Raw genomic sequence first — 21,152 nt, forward strand, 5'->3', positions numbered from 1 at the left:
CCTACACTGCTGGGCAAGATAACTAAACTGGGCTCCTCTCTAAGTAGGTCTCCTCATCCTTGGCACTTTTACCACTATTCATGCAGTTGCTCTCCCTCCCTTTGAGCCCAATTTGCACCACTGTCCAGAAAGAGAAGGCAAGTAAAGAGGAGCTTGGTGTTCCTTCCACTTCTTGCTGTTACTTTTCATCATATGTTTGAAAATGACAGGCGAACAGGTGGATATATCAGGGAGGAGGAAGTGCAATGCTAGAGGGCTGGAGGTAGGTTCCCTGCTGTGGTGAGGGCATTGACAGGTGTCCAATGCTGTCAGCCATTGATGCCAGCCCTATGTAAAGGTTCAAGTGGAATCTGCGGGTGAGGTTGGTGGTTGAGATAGCTTGGTGAGAGGGGAAAGTTATGGAGGAATGCGGGGAGGCAGAGAGTTAAGCCTCCCTCCACTCTCACTTTTGCAGAAAAACACCTGACTCAGAGCTGATTTTGGTTCAGAGTTAGCCCTTCAAATGTCTTTTTAAATAATAATTTAAAAAAACAGAAAAAACACACACAGTTGAACAGTGGACCAAACCTCCCAAAATGAACCTAACTTTCATTGACAAAAATCTTAAAAAAATAAAATAAAATCAGACAACATCAGTTTGTTTGCTTATCAAGATAAGATCCCCTGGTTTTTCACAGGCACTAAAATGTAGCAGGCAATAAGCGGCTAAGTTTGCAGTTCCTTGTTTTTTATGGCAAGAGATTGCATTCTCCGCCCTGTCCGATTTGGACTTGCACATTCTAAGCCTTTGCAATCTGACACCCATCAAAAACCCAGGCATTTCTTTGACATGCCAGCATGTGTTTTTGTCATTTATGTCAGAAACTCACATGACAGCTTCCTTATTCTTCCACAGCTGACAGAATGCAGTTTTGGATGACCAGAGCAGGTTTTGCTTTGATCCATTGAAAACTGACTTGCTGTTAATTGGCATTATTCACATGGTTAGCCACATAAGATGCATATACGAGTGTGATTATTGACATGTGAGGTGAGTTTCCTAGAGTTTTCTTGGAGTAGTAGGAAAGGGGAGTCTACCTTCTTAGCTGTTTTCTGGAACATATGCTGTCTAAACCAGACATTCAAGGGTGGGGGTGATTGTAAATATATATGCATCCTTCACTTCATGAAACTGTTTGTTTGTTTTTTTCCATTAATTCTGCCTGTTGTGGGTTTGAGGAAACCTGTTTTGTACCTTTAATTTTCATTTCACTGTCCCTAAGATTTAAGAACTAGAGTTAGAACCTACCAAACTGCAATCAGAGCTGCTTCAGCTATTGAACCCTGAACTCAGGACATACACGTAGATAAGCTTTGCTTTACAGAGTTGTCTTCTGTCAGAGGATACAAAATTCCACTCTAAAGAATACTATTAAGCTTAAAAGGTCACTGGAAAACTATAGGGCCTGGACTATCCACAATCAAGTATGCTGATATTCAGGATTTACGGTTCTATGAAAAATATACATAGAAAATCTCTAGCTCAACAACAGAGCACATGTCTGGCATGGAATGTTCCTGGGTTCAAATCCTAGCATCTCTGGGGAACCCTGAGAAAAAAACCTCCTGGCTGAAAGTTTAGAGAGCCACTTACAGTCAAGATACAATCTGATAAACAGTGCCAAGCTTGATGGGATGGTGTTGTGATTTGGTTTTAGACAGTTTTTATATACATCTAGACTCTAGAAGGTAAGTCCCATCCTATAAGCACCACATAAACATTGTTTCATTGCTCCTCCTGCTGCTTTTTTTGAAAGGAAAAAAAGGCAGACCTCAAATCATAATCTAAAGCAAGGTATGGCACATTTGTTGTTGTTATTGAGGGCTGAATTTTCTCTGGGATGATCTGTTTGGAACTACATGCTATCAGTAGGCTGCAGCACAGTCAGCAGTGGGAGGGGACATAGACAAAAGCAGGCAGGGAACTTTTTTCTTTCTTTTTTTACTATTTTGTCACCTATTTTCTTTCAAAGGGCCACACACAGCTCTTGTGCCACAAGTTCCTCAACCATCAGATAGGTCCTGGGTCCTACCTGCACTATACATTTAAAGAAGAATCAGACCATTTCAAACAACCATGTCTTTCCCCTGGGAGCTGTAGTTTGTTAAGGGTGCTTGGAGTTGTTAGAAACGCTCCCCCCCCAGAGCTACATTTCCCAGAGCTCTGTGGGAAAAGGGACTAAATATTAAAGCACTGTGAATATTGTAGCTCTGTGGTATGGTGCTGCTTTAAATGTACGGTGCAGCTGGGACCCTGATTGATGCCTGCTTGGGGACTGCTTGAAAGCCAGAAGGAATGAAGAGCAGGATACAATATTGTCAGGGAACTGCCATCAGCACAGAGGCGAGAGGTGGAAGGGCAGTTGTGTTACAGGAAGCCTTCAAAGATCTTGCGAAGCAGTTCCTCCTCTGGCGAGGAGGAAAGCCCTGCCTCCAGTGGGGAGGCGGTGCAGGGACCAGGAGATGCTAGGGAGAGCCCCAACACTGAGCCTGAGCAAACTGGAGAGGAGGGAAGTACCCCTTTGCCAGTGCCCACTCTGCGAAGGAGGTTTGGGCGCAGAGAGGGGAGGAGAAGGATGGAGGTCACAAGACTGTTATGTTGGGGGAGGTACAAGGACCAGCCATGCCCAGATTCTGCTAGCGACTGAGCAGACATGGACTTGCGACGCTCTGCACTGTAAATAGTTTGTATTAATAATAAAGCCTGGAAAAGACAGGTTGGAGTCTTGCCTGTTTGCTCTTGAGCAACCACACCAGTCACGTGACAATTATTGAATTAATGAAGATACTGCAGCAATTTGTCCATGGCAAGGTGTATAATTTCGCAGCATCATGAAAGCTGGACCAGAAACATGAGCATGCTTGAGGAAAGTGCCAGGCCTCCTTCTCCTAAACAGCTGCAAAAGCCACCTACTGCCCCACTGAGGGTGAAGGACACCAAAAGTTTGCAGATGATTTCTATTATTCTCAGGACAATATTTCTGGAAGCCTTTTAATTGGTCAACATCCTTCTTGAATTGCAAGATACATTTATTTTTCCTCACTCTTTTCGGAAATGTTTGCTTTCTCAAATCACTAGCTACATACCAGCAGAAAGTGGGAATGGAATGACATCATTAGATGCCCTTTTTATAGAAATCACTTTATAGAGATGCAAGGCCAGGGCTTTGAAGCGGGTTTGCTGATTCAAAAATGGTAAAAAGACATGCCTCTTGTGCACAAGAGAAATACAATATAGTTCTTCTCGTTTAGAAACAATGCAGGGAGAGTGGCGTTCACAAACCATAGCCAGTTTTTCCTTTAAAAAAATCACAGATCCAGGCACACTGATCACAGCAAGGGCAGCGAAAAACTCCATTTTGCTATCTTAGAGGGGTTGTTATTTTTTCCCTTTCCCTTTTCCCAATCCTATGTTAAATTTTACACATTTCAAAGTAAGTTTGCTTTTTAAAATGAAAATTATTTGCATTTTAGATGTATGCACACTTTGCCCTAGTGTGTACATTTTGTACACACTGCCTAGATGGACAATGTCTGTGTTTCGGGTTTTTTTATTAATTTGGAAAGAGAATTAGGCAAGTTCGCCTTTGAATGTGAACTCAGCCTAATCTATCACCCATCCCTACTTTTAGATTGCTGTATCTTTTTGCTGTTAGGAACATAGGAAGCTGCCATATAGAACATCAGACCATTGACCCATCCTGCTCTGTGAATGGCAGGGGCTCTCTGCGGTTTCCCACCTGGAGATGCTGACAGAGATTGAACCTGGGACATTTGACATACAAACCAGTTGCTCTACTACTGAGCAATGATTCTTTAAAAGCAGAGAGGGTTACTCATGTTTCAATTTTCCAGAGTTTGCTGTTGTTAGCCATGGCTGGTTTCTCAAGTGATGCTTAAAATGCCTCTTTGCTGCCAACACTTTCCCTTACATATAGTAAACCTGCAGCTTACGTCAGGGTTACATTCTGGAGATCATAAGGTAAAGGGTAAAGGGACCCCTGACCATTAGGTCCAGTCGTGACCAACTCTGGGGTTGCAGCGCTCATCTCGCTTTATTGGCCGAGGGAGCCGGCGTACAGCTTCTGGGTCATGTGGCCAGCATGATTAAACCGCTTCTGGCAAACCAGAGCAGCGCACGGAAATGCCGTTTACCTTCTCGCCGGAGCGGTACCTATTTATTTACTTGCAGGGACCAAGCAACGGGAGCTCACCCCGTCATGGGGATTCAAACCGCCAACCTTTTGATCGGCAAGTCCTAGGCTCTGTGGTTTAACCCACAGCACCACCCGCGTCCCTTTCTGGGGATCATGCCTAAAGACAAAATTGTGTATAGTCAAAACACATTGGGTGCAACAGCAGGTGAGATTGGCAAAATCTTTTTTTCCTCAATGTCTTCCCCCTTTTCCACCCCTTATTAGTTTGTTTGTTTGTTTGTTTGTTTGCCAAGCACTTAAAGTTGAATGTGCAGAAGTTAAATGTAAGTTGTGGGCTTTCTGTACAAAAAGAACATTGTTCATGGTCCCTTGTGAGGGCTTATTCACACTTAGCTTTTGCTTCATGCTTTCCAGGCACATATCTGGGCTTTAAGGCTCTGTATCAGAGCATTCTCCCCCCCCCCCTTGCCCTGGAAACCAGCTTTTTAAAGCTGAGGTGCAACAAACAGCAATTCAGGGTTTTCACAGATTGCTGTTTGCCCTGTTTCTGTGGGTTGTTGCAGGGAAAGCTCCAGAGGTTATAAACAAAAAAATGGTGCTTGGAGCTTTGAAGTGTGGACCTGGAAAGCTTGAAGAAAAGGTAAGATGTTCAAGGGACATCATTCTTCCATGCACATCATGACTGGGCTTGGGTGAGACAATTACAGCTGCTGGTGTAGGGTAGACACACAATGAACCAGTCAAGTGTAACCTGAGTGAAACCCTGGCATATCTAAAAAGGCATATCTAACACCTGGGCTCAGCCTTTGCTGGACCAACAAGGAGACATACCAAACATAGCTATGCTGGTGGAAATCCTTCTGTGCAAATGGAATATTAAATGGTGAAGAATTTATATGAAAAGAAACCACAGATGGCAAACTATTTAGACCTTAGCTTCCAACCTCACCTCCCCAAGCTACAACAGCAATTAATCTATGCTACCTCTGTGCATATTTAACCCAATGTTCAAAAGGGCTTATTTGTTCATGCCCAGAGCTTTATAACTTTCTTTCTCACATGGCTTTGCTGGATCAGAGGCCATCTCTCTGTACGTATTTACACAAGCTGGTTTAAACTCTAGGAAGTTAACATTTTGCAGAATGTTGCAATGTCACATACTTGAGCTCATACATACACGATCTAAAAATAAGTAATCTATATTCCCCTTTAACCTTTGTGTCTGTTCACTGCCTCAATAATGTTGTGCCTTAATTTGATTCAGTACATGTTGCTGTTCAGTTTGATGTATGCTCTCGGGGAGGCAAACTTATTAGAAAGAAGTCAGTGAATATAACAGAGAGAGAGAGAGAGAGAGAGAGAGAGAGAGAGAGAGAGAGAGATAACACCGTTTTACAGTGTGCTTGTTTGCCTAACCACTGACATTGTGATGGATGTTATATAACGAAATACAGGGCAGAAAATATTGGGCACAATCTCCTGAGCAGTAATACTAGGCAAACCCCATTGAAATGAATGGACGGTGTACAAGAACACTGCCATTGCCAATTTTTCTACCTGCTTCAATCTTTTCTGCAATTGTCTTCATTTCAATTCAATGGGAAGAGGTGGTGCTAGTTCACAGAATATTCTCCATTTTCAATTTGAAACACTGAAAGAGCAATCTTATACACTCTTACCTGAGAGAAAATCCAATTGAACTCAAGAGGGCTTACTTCCAAGAAGACATGCATAGAATTTCTTGCTATTGCGTTTTCCTGTTTGCTGCTTTTTCCTTTTCCTTTTTTTAAGGGGGACAGTCTTCCTGGATTTCTCACACTGACCATTTAATCCAATCTGCAATCTCACAATTAATATGATGGTGCTACATAACCAATCAAGTTTAGTTGTGTCATGGCATTGATTGGAGCATATGATGTGGCAATGGAGCAAGCTGCCTGTATTTGAAGCAAAACTACCTGACTATGTACTCTTGCTCAACTCAGAGAGAAGACTCAAGGCAGGCCATTTCCACTGTCTGTTCTGCTTGTATTCCACCATCTGCTATCCGTTTCTCCAAGAGAAAAGTAGCCTCTGATAGGAGAAGATTAGACAGGGAGCATGGGGCTTCAAGCAAAGAAGGAAGACCCCAGCAACCCTCTCCTCCAGCAGGAAATGATGGTCAAAAGTGGGCATCTCCCATCTCCACTGAACCCTCTGCAATGTGATTATCCCTTTCCTTTCTAATATGCAAAGCCTTTTCTGCCTCAGGGAGCAGGCAAGAAAGGGTAGCCTGAAGTTCCAGCCTTTAAAGTGGTATACAGTGGTACATCGGGTTACAGATGCTTCAGGATACAGATGCTTCAGGTTACAGACACTGCTAATCCAGAAATAGTACCAGGATGAGAACAGAAATCGCACGGTGGCGGCGCGGTGGCAGCGGGAGGCCCCATTAGCTAAAGTGGTACCTCAGGTTAAGAACAGTTTCAGGTTAAGAACGGACCTCCGGAACGAATTAAGTTCTTAACCCGAGGTACCACTGTATATCAAAGGTTTGGAGGATTCCATTGAGAGTTTCTCAACATGCAGCAATAATAGTAAGAGTGCAAATGAGTTTCAGGGAAAGCCCTTTGATGCTTGCCAGAACTTAAGTCAACAGGGAGTGAGGGCAAGATATATGAGAATAAATGTTTAGTTGGGTTGTTTTGTTTGGTGGGTTTGCTGAAAGTAGTACCAAAATTTGTTGTTTTTTAAAAAGGTGTGTTTTCAAAAAAGTGAAAATATTGTGAGAAACTTGGAAGTAGTTCTGGCTCAGTCCTGATAATTCAGACTCAATAATCAGGGGCAGAAAATCCTAATGGGAGGGGGAGGTGGTCTGAGGGATGTCAGATCAGGCATAGAACGAAGTCAAAAGTAGATGACAAGTCAAGGACATCCTTCATCATTACAAAGGAAAAGGAAATATCCAGAGAGGCTGAATGCTGGGAATTCAGTTGCTAATGCACCCAGTGGCAGAGCTTGGCAGAAGCTTTGTGTAGAAAGTGAACCTTAATTTATCTGATGTTCTCCTACCACTTGCAATGACAATAGAAAGGGCTGCCCCATTTATCTTCCTTCCTTCAAAAATTGACATGCATTTGAAACAGAGATAGGTGAGACATAGCTTAAAAGGTTGTGATACTGCCAGTACTATCTCTTACTGAAGGGGGAAAAATGATGACTAATGTCTAGTCAATTGTATATATAATTGACCTCTATTCATCCCAAATTAAATTTACATTCAATATCTTCCTCACCTATGACAAAAAAAGTCACTGATCCTCTCTATCCTTCTATCTGTCTGTCTACAGTAAGCTATGATCAAAACAGGATATTAAACTTAAATAATTTATTTAACACTGGTTTCCGTTCAGTTTCCCTTTCAAATATCAAGCCTTTGGAGATGCTGGGTGGAATTCAACATTGCACTGTTACGGTTGTTCCTTTAACACAAGCATTTCAGCTTTTCAGATGGAATGATGGCCCCTCCTTCTCCTCCTCTTGTGGTGATGTGGGGGCACTTTCAACCCTCCCGAGCCAATTTTAAGAGGTGGGAGGGACATATGGCAGGGTGAAATCACCAGTGCTCCATGACCATTTTGTTAGGCCACATCCACTGATGTCCTGGAAGCCTGCTGAAACCTTCTCCAAAAAGGAGAAATGAGAACTTACTGTGGTCCACTAGAATATGGAGCATTATAAGCACTGAGGGGCTTTATGACTCTGAGAAACCCAATTTTCCCCCATGGATTCCATCATAACTTTACACTCTCAGCCATCACCCTGATAGGGATAAGTAAATCTGTCAATTTCAGCCCTCACCTCCAACCTTAAGTTTAATTTTCTATATTTCCACAACAATTCACAATTTTATTTTATTTTTTTAAAATCCTGATGAAAATACCTCAGCATTTTAGTCCAAATTTACCCTAGTATACTGATGTCTGCAGCCAATTTTGCCCAATATATACTACTTCTTTTTTTGCACAGCCATTTCCCCTAATATAACACTGTTTTATATGTTATGTTCACTGATATATGCATTACAACGCAAAATTTACCCTAGCATACCCTAGTGTGCGTTTTAATACATTATTTGGCTGGCGAACTGCACTGTAAATTTCAGAGAAGTGTGTTTTTAAAAAGTGGCTGTGCTTTGATTCATGCTAGAGAAAGTGCGAATTAGTCTAGTTTATTTTAAATACTAACCATTTTAACCACCGCCCCCTCCAAAACCCCCAGAGCAGAAGGAGCAGAAGAGACAAAGGGCACATGCCAGATACCAGGACTGGAAACATAGCCTGAGGCTTCCTTCTCCCCCAACCCTGTTTGGTAACGAGTGGTCTTCAGGATATCTTTCTTTCTTTCTTTCTTTCTTTCTTTCTTTCTTTCTTTCTTTTCTTTTCTTTTCTTTTCTTTTCTTTTCTTTCAAAAAGCAAATAAAAATAAGCGCAATATATCACTAGCTTTACAAAGTCCAACCTTCATTTTATTTAGATAAAATAAATAAATAAAAACCATTGTACTTATTAATTGTGTGTGTGTGTATTTGGTAGGTTACCTAAAAAAAAAAAAAACAGGATATACCCATTAAATTATGTGTCATGATTTGACAGAAAATGTGTGTGTGTGTGCTCCTGAACTATAGCTTATATTACACATAAATAAATTTATATAGGCCCAAATCCTATGTGTATTTACCTAGTTCTGAGTAGATCTGCGTCACATTACTGTGCTCCTTTGAGGGGGGAACCCCATGGGAGTGTTTTGGTAGGCAGGAGAGAATTCCTCCAGAATCTAATAACACACTCAGTCCTGACAGGAGGACATACAACAGGCTCTCTCAACTAGCTGCAGATTAGGTGCTTTTTTTGACCGGCACTATTAGCTCACTTCAAATCCAGGTGAGCAATAAATCTGTTTTTGAGATTATATTTGGAAGAACTGAGCTCTGGGAGACATGCATTCACAAATAACCCCAGCAAATCAGAGTGATGTAGGAGAGTGTTTTAGGTGTAAAAATAATATTTGTTATCACTCTGAGCTCCTATCACCAGTATTTTTTTCCAAAAGCATGCATATGCTGGGTGGAATTACACGTTACAAAGGACACAAATGGATTTCAAAAACATGCTTCCTTCATAATTCCTATATTGGGAGAATCAGTAGGTGAAAAAGATGCTTATCCTTTTCCCCACCTACCAAGTAAGGAGAACTAGAGGGTTGGGTGGGGTGAATATGGAAAAAAATAATTGTGTGTGTGTGTGTGTGTGTGTGTGTGTGTGTGTGTTAAGCAATCCTCCCATGCACCAACATTGCTACACAAGGGTCAACAAGGGATAGAAGAATCGGTCAGTTTCAGTTTTCTCCATTTCTTGATTTTCCTGTCTTGAATTCAGTTATTCATATTTCCACATCAGTTTGCAAATTATTTTTTAAGTCCTTGTGGAAATCCACCAGCATTTTAGCGTGAAATTCTTATATACATTTTTTTTGAATGAACTTTTGACTAATGCACACACATTCTAGATTATTTATCTAGTGGTGGTCATGTTATTGAAGTGATGTGAATGTTCTCCACCAATGAATGCAACATTGACACCCACAGCTTAAAGGATTGCCGCCTCCACCCTATTCTCACCCTATTCTCCACATCAAGAGGCAGCCATTGCCCATGAAAAAACTTGAGTATCAGGAACAATTCTTTCCTCCATATGCCATCAGACCCATGAGTCAGTGGAGGGAACAGGAGGAAGTTCAAGCTTCAGCATCACCGTCCAATGATGCTACCAAGGAAAAGTGAAACCACTTAGGAGTGACATCGTTTTTGCAATGAGTGCCTGAAAGTCACTGGACATGGGAGGATCCCCCCTTTTCCTTTAAAACAGTTCCATATTTGTCCTGTTTGACTGACTGCCCTCCTAATATGCCTCTGTTTTATAATTTTCTCCTGCTTGTTGTCTTTTGCACCTGTCCCCTAGTTGAGTCTTTGGTTTGCCCAGTCTGCTGATTACCAGCCATACCCTGAAACCATAGCAATTGCAGCTCTGGCTCTAGTTTTCAACTTGGACTATAGTCTCTGGCCTTGTTCATTACCTCAGCTTCTACGTCACCTGCAGTCCTATCAGTCCATGGAACCCAACCCTTCCAGGAGTCTAAACTGGTCATCAACGCACACAATGGAAGTGCAGGCCTTGAAACAAACAGCTGCCATAAACCACGGGGTTAAAGAAACCTTTGTTGTTGTTGTATGCAGTGTTTTGTTATTTAGAAAATTTGTGTTGTATGTTCTGACTACCACTAAGAATTCTTCAAGTCTGAGCTCGATGATCAATACCACAAAATGAAGGGGGAAATGTAAAATGAAAGGGGAAACAGAAATATTTCCGGTGGAAAGAAAAAAATCTATTTCCCAAGTTATTAAATAGTGTCTCTCAACAGTGGGGGCCCAACAGCCACAGCTGCAAATATTTGGCACAATATGCTAAACTGCTTCCCTGCTGTCTTGTGGGACATCTTTGGGAGAAGAAAAGACTAAGGAGTAAACCCTATGCAAATCCAGAGTGAAGTCCTTAAGATGGTTGGATGACATCTTGTACACCTCCTGCAGCCAAGCTGCGACAAATGTATTGCTTTCCTTTTCTTTGGAAGACATCAGCGAGACCGGGTGGGGGTGGGGCTCATGTATTCTGGGCAGCTCAGGACCTCAATAAACACTGCCCAGGCTTGTGCACCGTGGAAGGTCACTTTGGTGCTGCAAACACAGCAAAAACAACATGGGAGGCAGCAGTTGCAAATTACCAGTTTCTGCAGCCACAGCAGGCGCTGTGACTCTCCATTGGTTTGACTTTACCCTTGGAGGTGCACACCATTGTCTCTTGAGACAGACAGATGCCAACCATGCAATGATAAATTTCAATATACCATTATAAATAGGATTTATTATACTTTACAGATCAGAGAGCCAAATGAACATTTCCTTTCAAAAGAGCCAGATAGCAAACATGTGAAGGGAACTTGAGGTAAATGTCCTTGTTGACAATCTACAGTTTGACAGGTGAGAAAGTAGGATCACATTGCAAGCCTGTTTAAAGTACAGTTACATCAGATATACAGTAGCATGTGAGATTTCCAGTTTTGCAGCCTACTTAATGGATCCTCAATAGCTTTTAAAATTTCAATTAAATGTTAAGCATACTGTGTTGTAGTGTTGTTGTTTTATGCAAGCATACATAAAGTCCATCACCCGCATCCAGTGCTATGTTCACGTGGGAACTCAAATATCCACCATGGATTGCCAGTTTATTTCCCTGGAGCAGCTAGTGGGAACCTTCGGATCTCCAGATGCTGCCAAACTACAACTCCCATCAGTGACAGGTATGATGGAAGTTGCACTTCAGCAATATCAGGAGAGCCAAAACTTTCTCACCCTTGCTCTGGAGAATCAGAACCAGGGGAAGCACCTTTACATGGGCTCAATCCTGCCAAAGATGGAGACTTTTAATACCCATTGATTTTGCTAGAAGAGAATTATCCAAGAAAATGAAAAACAACACTTAGTAAATATGTCTTAGGGTGGCAAATTATCTCAAAATAAAGCCATGCAAACTGTGTCAGAATAAATTTACTCATTTGTGTGGGGGTTGTTGTTGTTGTTTGTCCTTCTTTGCTTGAAAAGTCACATTGCAAATGCCAGGTGAAACTTATTATTATTATTAATGAAATTTATATACCGCCCTATACCTGGAGGTCTCAGGGCTGTTCACATTGTTTATCACTGTTCAGATAACAGGAGCCAAGAAAGAGTAAGAACAGGTCTAAGGTAAAGGTAAAGGTACCCCTGCCCGTACGGGCCAGTTGTGTCCGACTCTAGGGTTGTGTGCCCATCTCACTTAAGAGGCTGGGGGCCAGCGCTGTCCGGAGACACTTCCGGGTCACGTGGCCAGCATGATGAAGCTGCTCTGGCGAGCCAGCACCAGCGCAGCACACGGAAATGCCGTCTACTGGTGTGTAAATTCTGAAATGAAAAGTGACTGTGGGACTAGATCTATACACTCTTGGAGGAAATTGATTTTATAGTTCCATTTCAGTTGGGGTTTAAGCCTGGTTTTGGCACAGAAACTTTGTTTTGGACACCCTGTCTGATGACCTCTCTAGGGAGAGAGACAAGGGAAATGTTAATTGACCTCGACCTCTCAGAGGTTTTTGATACCATCAACCATAGTACCCCTCTGAAGTGGCTGACCTGAGTTAGAGGTGGGTGGCACCACTTTGCGGTGGTTCTGGTCCTTCTTGGATGGTTGTTTCCAGAGGGTGATGCTTGGGGAGTGTTCTTCAGACCCATAGAGCTTTCAATGTGGGATTTTTTCACCTATGCTGTTTAACAACTATATGAAACTGCTGAGTGAGGTAAGCCAGAGGTTTGGTGTATGTTGTCAGCAATATGCTGATGAAACACAGCTCTTCTTCTCCTTTACATCTGCAGGTGTAGCAGTGGATATGCTGGATGTTGTCTTGCCTCTGTAATGGACTGAATGAGAACCAACAAATGGAGCTCAACCCAGATAAGAGTGAGGCACTGTTAGTGGGTGGTTCCCTAGACTGGATCAATGGGATTTGCCCTGCTCTCAATGGGGTTACAGTCCCTCTGAAAGAGCAGGTATATAGCTTGGGGGGGGGGGCTTCTGGATCCTTTGCTGTTGGTTGAGGCTCAGGTGGCCTTGATGGCACAGAATGCCTTCCATCAGCTTTAGCTGGTAGCCCAGCTTGACTGTACTGACAGTGAACTGATTTCTGGGCCTGATTCGAAGTGCTGGTTTTGACCTATAAAGCCTTACAAACGGCTCAGGACCACAATACCTCAAGGACTGCCTCTCCCCATATGAACAAACCCAAACCCTGCGATCATCATTTGAAGCCCCTTGGGTGCCTCCTCTACGAGAGGCCTGGACAGCAGCAACATGAGAATGGGCCTTTTCTGTAGTGGCTCCTCATCTGCTGAATGCACTCCACAGCAACGTCTGCCAGGCACCTTCATTACATAACTTTAGGCACCACCTGAAAGCATTTCTCTATACTCAGGACTTTGGCTGATCAAATATTCTATGGCCTTTTCAATGAGATTTTGGAAGGGGAGTTATTGGTGTGCTTTTGTTTCATTATGCATTTTATGATCTTATTTTGTATTTTTATGCTGCGAACCTTCCAAGGCTCTTTCGATGTTGGGCCGTAAACAAATTTATTTATTTATTTATTTTTAAATTCAACTCTGAATATATGAAAGGAAGAGTACATGCATAACATTTACTTTTTAAAATCAATGTGTGTTAAGAGTGCTTAACTCTGGCAGGATTGCTGCACTCAACATGTTGTAGAAAGAAATGTGACTGAGAGTAGCACTCAGCTTTTGCTGTGCATTGACTTGTCCGAAAAATCAATGTGGGCTCCAGGCAAATATAAAAGATTTAAATAATTATGGAGCTTATGCATTTCTTTTTTTCAGGAGACACGTGTTTAAAATGTGGAAGCACGTGGCACTTCTACATTTGCTTTTCTTGTGCAAAAGTGCTTCCCGTGGAGCAATTTCTTGTTGATCTAGGCGGACAATTAATATGTGATTGGGACATATACCTCTTCCCCCTTCCCCCGCCATCTAGCTATCCAATTTTATATTAGCATTCATACAACGACAAAAAAAAAATCCAGTTTTTTTTCCTTTTTACTCCTTCCCCCTTTTTTAAAAGCACTGAGTGCAATCCAGTAGGAATATTGTTCAAAACATTTGAAGATAATAGAACCATTTCTGTGCTCTTGTAGAATCCTACTTTTCAGTGGGATATCCACAGTCAAAGTTCTAGGTGGACTGTGCTCAATGAATCCTGCACCAATCCAAACACTGTTACATGAAGTGTACATTCTTTTACATTATTGCCCAAGGATGATACAATGCAACACATTAATGCAACACATTAATGCAAACTGTGATAGGCATAGTACACATTTTAAACATGTAATAAGCAACAACCAAAAAATGAAAATGTTACATCTTATGCTAACCAAAGATAAATTCAGTGATCTTGCCAAATTGCCTAAAAAGGCAGCCATTTTAATGCTAGGCAGCAGTATTATTATTTATTTGTACTAGTGGTAGTTAAGGTTTTGATTTTTTTTTTTTAAATCACACTAAATGCAAGACCTTTTGCTTAAATATTGGGGAAGGGCGTGCCATCTAAATTGTGCCTAAGTAGGTACTCTTAAAAATGCTAGCCAGCATAATATAAAATAAGCTTTCATTGAAAAGCTTAACAGTTAGAATAATAAAAAAAATATGAGAGAGGCTGGCTACAAGTGTATACTATACATATATCTATACGGAATTGCAAGTACGAGGTACACCCTCTCTTGGGCCCAGTTCATACAACATGCAGCACAATCCTATGCATGTTTACTCAGATGTAAGTCCTATTGAAATCAATGGGACTTACTTCCCATTCCACATGTTTAGGCTTGGAGGCCTAGTGGACCTATGATAGAGGAGCAGATATACAACTCTCCCCCACCCCATGGATGCAACATGTGGAGGTGGGTGTTCCATGTAGAGCAAGGGTACTCATTGTGGTGGACTATAACTCCCATCATCCTTGGCCATTGAAGCTACTGGCTGGAGCTGATGGGAATTGGAGTCCAGAAATATTTGGAGGTCCCCATGTTTCCTACCCCTGCTGCACATGGAACCGTCCGTCACATTCTCCATGATGTGTGTCATGGAGAAAATGCATTAGCAGCTGACTTTCCACCATGCTGAGGACTGATAGCCTGTTAAGCCAGTGGAAAGAGCCATTCGGCATTTTAAGATCGACAAAGCACTGTAAAATGCTCATATCTGGCTATCCTGCATAGCGGAAAAAAGTATTTCTTACAACAACCCCCCCTCCCCCCCACCCAAGAAAATAAAAAATAAACCAACAATAATTTCTCATTCTGGAGCATATGAGACAAAGTATTTTACCAAGAAATGCAGGGAGTATAGATAACTTTACTTTGTCTTTCTTTTTTTGGATGTATATGCCTAAAAGTTATTGCTCCTTTATCATCATGTATATGGGGGAGAAGGCATAAGGTGGGATTGGGGAACCTGTGGCCCTTCACTGTTGCTGTACTATGCAACCCACCATCCCTAACCACTGGGCATGCTGGGTGGGGCTGATGGGAGTTGCAGTCCAGCAACACCTGGAAAGGAACAGGTTCCCCATCTCTGCTATAAGGGAGGGGAGCATGGACAACATATATCCTCAGCATAAATAAGTTAAGGGCATTAGTCCGTTAAGGACAAAGTGGCTATCAGCAACATAAGAGAATAAAAAGATTTATCTTATATAGTTACCACCATTCACACCCAGTGATGGTTAATATCACTTATTTTGCCTTAGGGAAAAACCCTACATTATCGAACACTTATAGCACAATGTTCTCAAGTCTCTCTTTGTCTTTCTTTTCTTTCCTTTTCTGTCTTAGCGTTCTTGCCCTGAATACCTTTCAGTAGGGCAGCTTGAACAGTTCACCGCCACTTCGAAAACCCCTCTGGAGATCAGACGATAAAATTCTTCAGCAATCAGGGAGAGAGGACAAAGGGCTTTCTCGTGCTATTCCCATATTTCCATGTTTGCTGGCTTAACATCATTGTGTATACGACTTCAGTACTTAACAGCTGATGCGAAGACGTTCAGAGCTGGCAAACAGAGAAACAGCATGAGAAAAGCCCCTGCCTTCATCATCACATCTCCAACCCTACCTTAAAAGTTGGCTTGGCAGCTATCAGCTAGCTTAATACTGTCATGGGGATGGGGAGGGGCTCGGGGAGATTTTACTGTTTTTAGATTTAGATAGGCAATTCAGATTTAAAGCATTCATATGGGAGATGTGGGCTTGGGGAACCTGTGCCCCCTACTCAGATGTGGTTGGGCACCAATTCCTATCAGTCCCTCCCAGCGTGGCCAATAGTAAGGAATTATGGGAGTTGTGTTCCTATAATATCAGGATGACAACCAATTTCCCATCCCTGATTTACAGGATGCTTGCTGTTCGGGTTTATCTGGATATAACAGCTCTCCCTCCAAGCTGCCCTACTAAGAGACATATCAGGATCTATATAAAGGATAGATTTGCTAGGTAGCCAGCATGGTGCTCTCCAGATATTGCTGAATTCTAGACCTCGGCCCCAGTCAGTGAGGGCAGCTGTCAGGAATGGTGAAAGATGCATTTCAATATCAAGGGAGCAACACATTAGCCAATGCCTGCAAGGGGTCATTCCCTGGAAACTTTAGTTATATATTCTGTAAAAGTGGAGAGGGTGGGGAAGGGGTGCTAACTAAGCATTGCATTAAAGGACTCTTGACACATTCATCAAACTACAATTCCCAGGATTCTTTGGGGAAAGACATGACTAGCAAATGGCTTTAAATCAACATAAGATCATAGTACATACATGCCCTTAGTGGAAATACATTACTTAATACAATGCAACTCTTATGCCAAAATATGTGGTACAGCAGGCTTCAGGACTTGTATATAATTATAAAATGTCATGCACTCAAGGGACTCACTGCAACATATTTTAACCCCCCATTTTGTCAGAATTTTCTGAAATTGAGGAAGGTCTGTATAAATAAAAACAGGCGACATCCATGTCCCTCCCTCCTACCTGCCAACCATGTATTGTCATCGTGTTTAAGAACTTGTTTAGATTGTTGATATCAAGATAGCATCAAAATATTGTGAGAAAATAATATTGGGAAAGATGGAATATGGGAGGAAAGAAGACTGAAACAAAGCAGAGCAATTAACATAAAATATCCTAACCAAATCGTCATGATCTCACTGTAAAGTGCAATAGTAAAGAATGGTCAAAAGTATGCATGAAAGCAGGGCTGGAGAAAATCAATGCAGAGTAATGGCAAAGGAGTCAAACACACAAAGGTCCTGTTCCTACAGCAAGCATAGTTAAATTTTCCTAAGTGCATCAGTGCAAAAATGCTAACTTTTGGACCCAGTTTGCATATGTAAAACTGGCTGGCTTGATTTTCAGTGCAACCCATGCCATATAAGAATGGATACAGCCTTCTGGAATGCCAACAAACCAAACTGGGGAACTCAAGCAGCAGTTCTGCATGTGCAAATTCAGCTTTACCTGAAATGGTAAATGAATTGATACTAAAGGCACACACACTTAGTGGTCACATATGTTAAGAGGTGCAGAACAGAAAAAGCTAGTGAACTCTCAACTTTAAAATGTTTTTCAACTTGCACTGAGTAACCCTGAGTACTGTAGTTATGTAGGAAGGGTGTCGCACAAACACTCTTAAATAAACCTTAAATATTTTTCTTCCTCTTTTTACTAATTCGCTTAGATTTTAATGCAAGAAAAAGTAAGTGGCAACTTCAGAGGAGGGGCAGGCTCCGAACTGCATTCAGCTTAGATGCAGACAATCTATCCTAGATAGTGCTGGGACAACATCAGACCCTCCAACATTCCTCAGATGAAAATGGGGACACTTCTCACACACCCACAACTGAACCTCCTTAACCTCCATTCCCCCCCTCCCACCATCACAAAGCATTCTCTATTGGAAGAAGGGTAAGCGCCATCACCACCACACGAGTGGGACACAGCACACGTGCCGGAATGGCTTTCACAATTCTCGCACTGTCCCTGGAAAATCAGGACATTTGGAGAGTATGCCACACCAGTCTCTGGATAAGGTAGATTTACTCATCATTAAGCTGCCACAAACTCCTCAGGTTGAGGGAGGATGGAAGAAGTGTACTGGTATATCTCTGAGTACTTGCAGCAGCTATTGGTTGCCCTGCCTCAGTAATGGACTGGATGAGAGCTAAAGAACTAAAGCTCAATCTAGATAAGACTGAGACACTGCTGGTGGGTGGTTAAGTAGCATGGATGGCTGGGAGACTGTCTGTTCTTGATGAGGTTACATGCCTGAATCTGGTCCGCAATCACCTGTTCAAGAACCTTGCCCATGAAGGGGAGATTAGCAACTTGTTGGTAGTTACTTAGATTTTCTTAATCAAGGGAGCGTTTCTTGGGATTTTATCTTTCAAGTATGCAGAGACAATGCCCTCTCACAAGGATGCATTAATCACCTCCCTGACCCAGCCTCACTATTTTTAATCAGTCAAGAGGGACAAGGGTCCAGAGCACCTTGTCCATATCCACAACTGATCCAAGCATCTTGTCCATATTTTTGAGCCTTACTAACTGAAACTTGTCCAACACAACAGGATTAGAAAGTGCTCTGGACACCCCTTGAGAGTAATCTGCTGCAGCCGCAGAATTAAGATCCTACTGGATGCAAGCAATTTTGTCTTCAAAATGCTTTGCAAACACAGCGAGGAGTTACCATTGATCCCACCACCTCCTTCAGGCCAGAATGTAAACAACGCTGCACTACCCAGAACAGCTCTGCCAGATGGCAGAGTGAGGATGCAATGGAGGCAGCAAAGTATGCCTTCCATGCTGCCTTAACTGCCGTTAGGTAGGCTTTATGAAGAGCCCTCATCATTGTTCATTTGCATTCCACCAGATCTTTCCTCCACTCACATTCAAGCCATCTCCCAGCTCATTTCCTCGTTCTAAGCTCTGGGGTATAACACAAGCCCCCCCCCCCATGGGAGAGGGTGATTGGGGTGTTCATGTCAATGACCTGGGCCACTCAGGTGTTCCAGAGGTAAGCCAGGTCTTTGGTAGGAGCGTCAGTCATATCAGGCAGGAAATCCCCCAGAGACATTTGGAAACCCATTGGATCCATCAGTCTCTAAGGACAGACTGTCCTCATATGTCCCCTGCCCTTCCAGAGGGGAAAAGGTGCTGAAAGCCTAAATCTCAAGAAGAAGTGATCTGACCATGACAAGGGACTGGTGTCAATATTTGCAAATCACACACTTCCCGTGCAACTGAGAAAACAAGCTCCATAGTATGGCCTGTCATATGCATTGGGCCACTGACATGTTGGGACAGCCCATAGTCATCATGGCAGCCCAAAGACCTGAGCCACCCCAACACCAGTCACGTTGGCATGGATGTTGAAGTCTCCCAGAACCAGCAGTCTTTGAGTCCTCAATACAGTCGTACATTGGAAGTTGAACGAAATCCATTCTGAAAGTCCGTTCGACTTCCAAAACATTCAAAAACCAAATGGTGGCTTCTGATTGGCTGCAGGAAGCTCCTGAAGCCAATCAGAAGCCACAGAAGCCTCATTGGATGTTCAGGTTCCAAAAGAACGTTTGCAAACCATAACAATCACTTCTGTGTTTGTGGTGTTCGTGAGCCAAAACGTTCGAGTTCCAAGGTGTTCAACAACCAAGGTACTGCCTCTGAGACCATCTCTGTCAACTCATGCAGGGAGACTGCTGAGGAGCGGAGTGAGTGACAAATCAGCAGAATCCCTAATTTGTCCCAGTTGCCCAGTGCCAGGAACTCTGTCCCACAGCTGGACAGAGAGCCTGGAGAGAGGGAGAATCTCTATAAACCAAAGAAACTCCCTCTCTCCAACTGTCATGGATTGGTTGGCCACAGAGGAATGGTGGGAGGAACCAGCTGGGGAACCACCAAGGGAAGAAGGCTCAGAGTCTAGAGAGTGATGGTGGGACAATGATGAGTGGTCAAAGGGAAAAGAGGGAGAAGACTGGGATGAGGAGGTGTCAGAAGGTGAAGTGGTAACAGGGCTTAGTGAGCTGGGAGAGTCCGTGGCAGAGAGCAGTCAAGAATCAGAGGCAGAAGTTGAAGCAGGGGAGAAAGGAAGCCAAGAGACAGAGATGAGTCTGGCTGGGAAAGAGTCATTGGTTTATCACCCTCGTCCTGTTACAAGCCCCTCTCCCCTCTGGTCTCCCAGAACGAGAAGAGGCATAGATGAGAGGCTGGTTGTATGCAGGTGTAGTCTCCAATTGCTTGAAAAAGGCTCTGGGTGTCAGGGACTTTGATGGCTTGAAGAGGTGGGGACTTTCAGTCTTGGCAACTGATTCATGGGGCCAGACCTACCAGGGATGAGTTGCTCTGCTCATTAAGCCTGAAACTCGACAAAGTATGTGGAGATTGTGTTTTTGCTAATAAAGAGTTTACACCAATTTTGAATGGTGTGATTTACTGCTGACACACTCCTGTGACACTGACCCTCAAGACTGCCCTGATGCTGCACCAAGTACCGAGCTGGGCAGAACCAGGTGAGGCCACCTCTAGCATGCTCACTCACCCAGGTCTCAGTTATACAGGCTGAATCTGCCTCCTTGTCCATAATCAGGTCAGAGAGGTCTTCCTCAGCCCTGGCATTCAGCAAAAGCAGCTGTAGAAGGGAGGACTGGCTGATAGCACAACCACAAGTTGGAGGAGGGGCTGGCACACAGCAGGCACCAACTGCCTGTGCCATGTGTCCCTTACACAGCTTTCCCCACCTTCCACCAGTATCTCCTCCTGCTCTGGACCACTGTGATCCCCCCCCCAGCTTTCTCCTGCTCCTCTCTTCCTAAACACATCCTACATCCTTTTATTTAAAACATAAATAAACCCAAAATTTAAAACCCACAGATCAAAGCCATTTAGAAACAATGTAAAACATTTTAAACAGTTGGGGTAGTAAAGCCAGTAACAGAGTCCCCAAGAGGACCCCCTTAGACACTGCCCCAACCCAAGAGTTTGTTCCAGCTTTTTGTAGCTGGAGTAAGTCTGGGTCCTGCCCTCCCAGGTCAGATAAAAAAACCCTCCCAAGCAGGGAGCAGGTCCTCCTAATAAAATAATCCTGAAACTGATAACCAGTGGAGGTTAACGCATATTTGGATGAGAAGTCAGGGAAGTAAGAAAGTATATTTTTCTCTTCAGCCCTGTATTCATTCATTACAGCTCAAAATGCCGTGAATCCCTTTTCTATACTG

At 42.9% G+C, this 21,152-nt stretch overlaps 1 protein-coding gene across 5 annotated transcripts in view; it reads right to left on the reverse strand.

The window, feature by feature from the left end:
- Positions 1–21,152, reverse strand: part of PCDH11X (protocadherin 11 X-linked) — a 754,240-nt gene that overhangs the window by 556,053 nt on the left and 177,035 nt on the right. The window contains exon 5 of one of the 5 annotated variants that reach the window (XM_053375012.1): positions 13,517–15,942. The exons of the other annotated variants lie outside the window; for them this stretch is intronic. Within the exon in view, the coding sequence (XP_053230987.1) occupies positions 15,937–15,942 (6 nt within the window). The 3' untranslated portion in view covers positions 13,517–15,936. Of the gene's footprint in view, positions 1–13,516; positions 15,943–21,152 lie in introns of those variants that run through there. 5 annotated transcript variants of the gene reach the window in all.

The sequence above is a fragment of the Podarcis raffonei genome, chromosome Z (assembly GCF_027172205.1).
Source record: "Podarcis raffonei isolate rPodRaf1 chromosome Z, rPodRaf1.pri, whole genome shotgun sequence".
Lineage (NCBI taxonomy): Eukaryota > Metazoa > Chordata > Lepidosauria > Squamata > Lacertidae > Podarcis > Podarcis raffonei.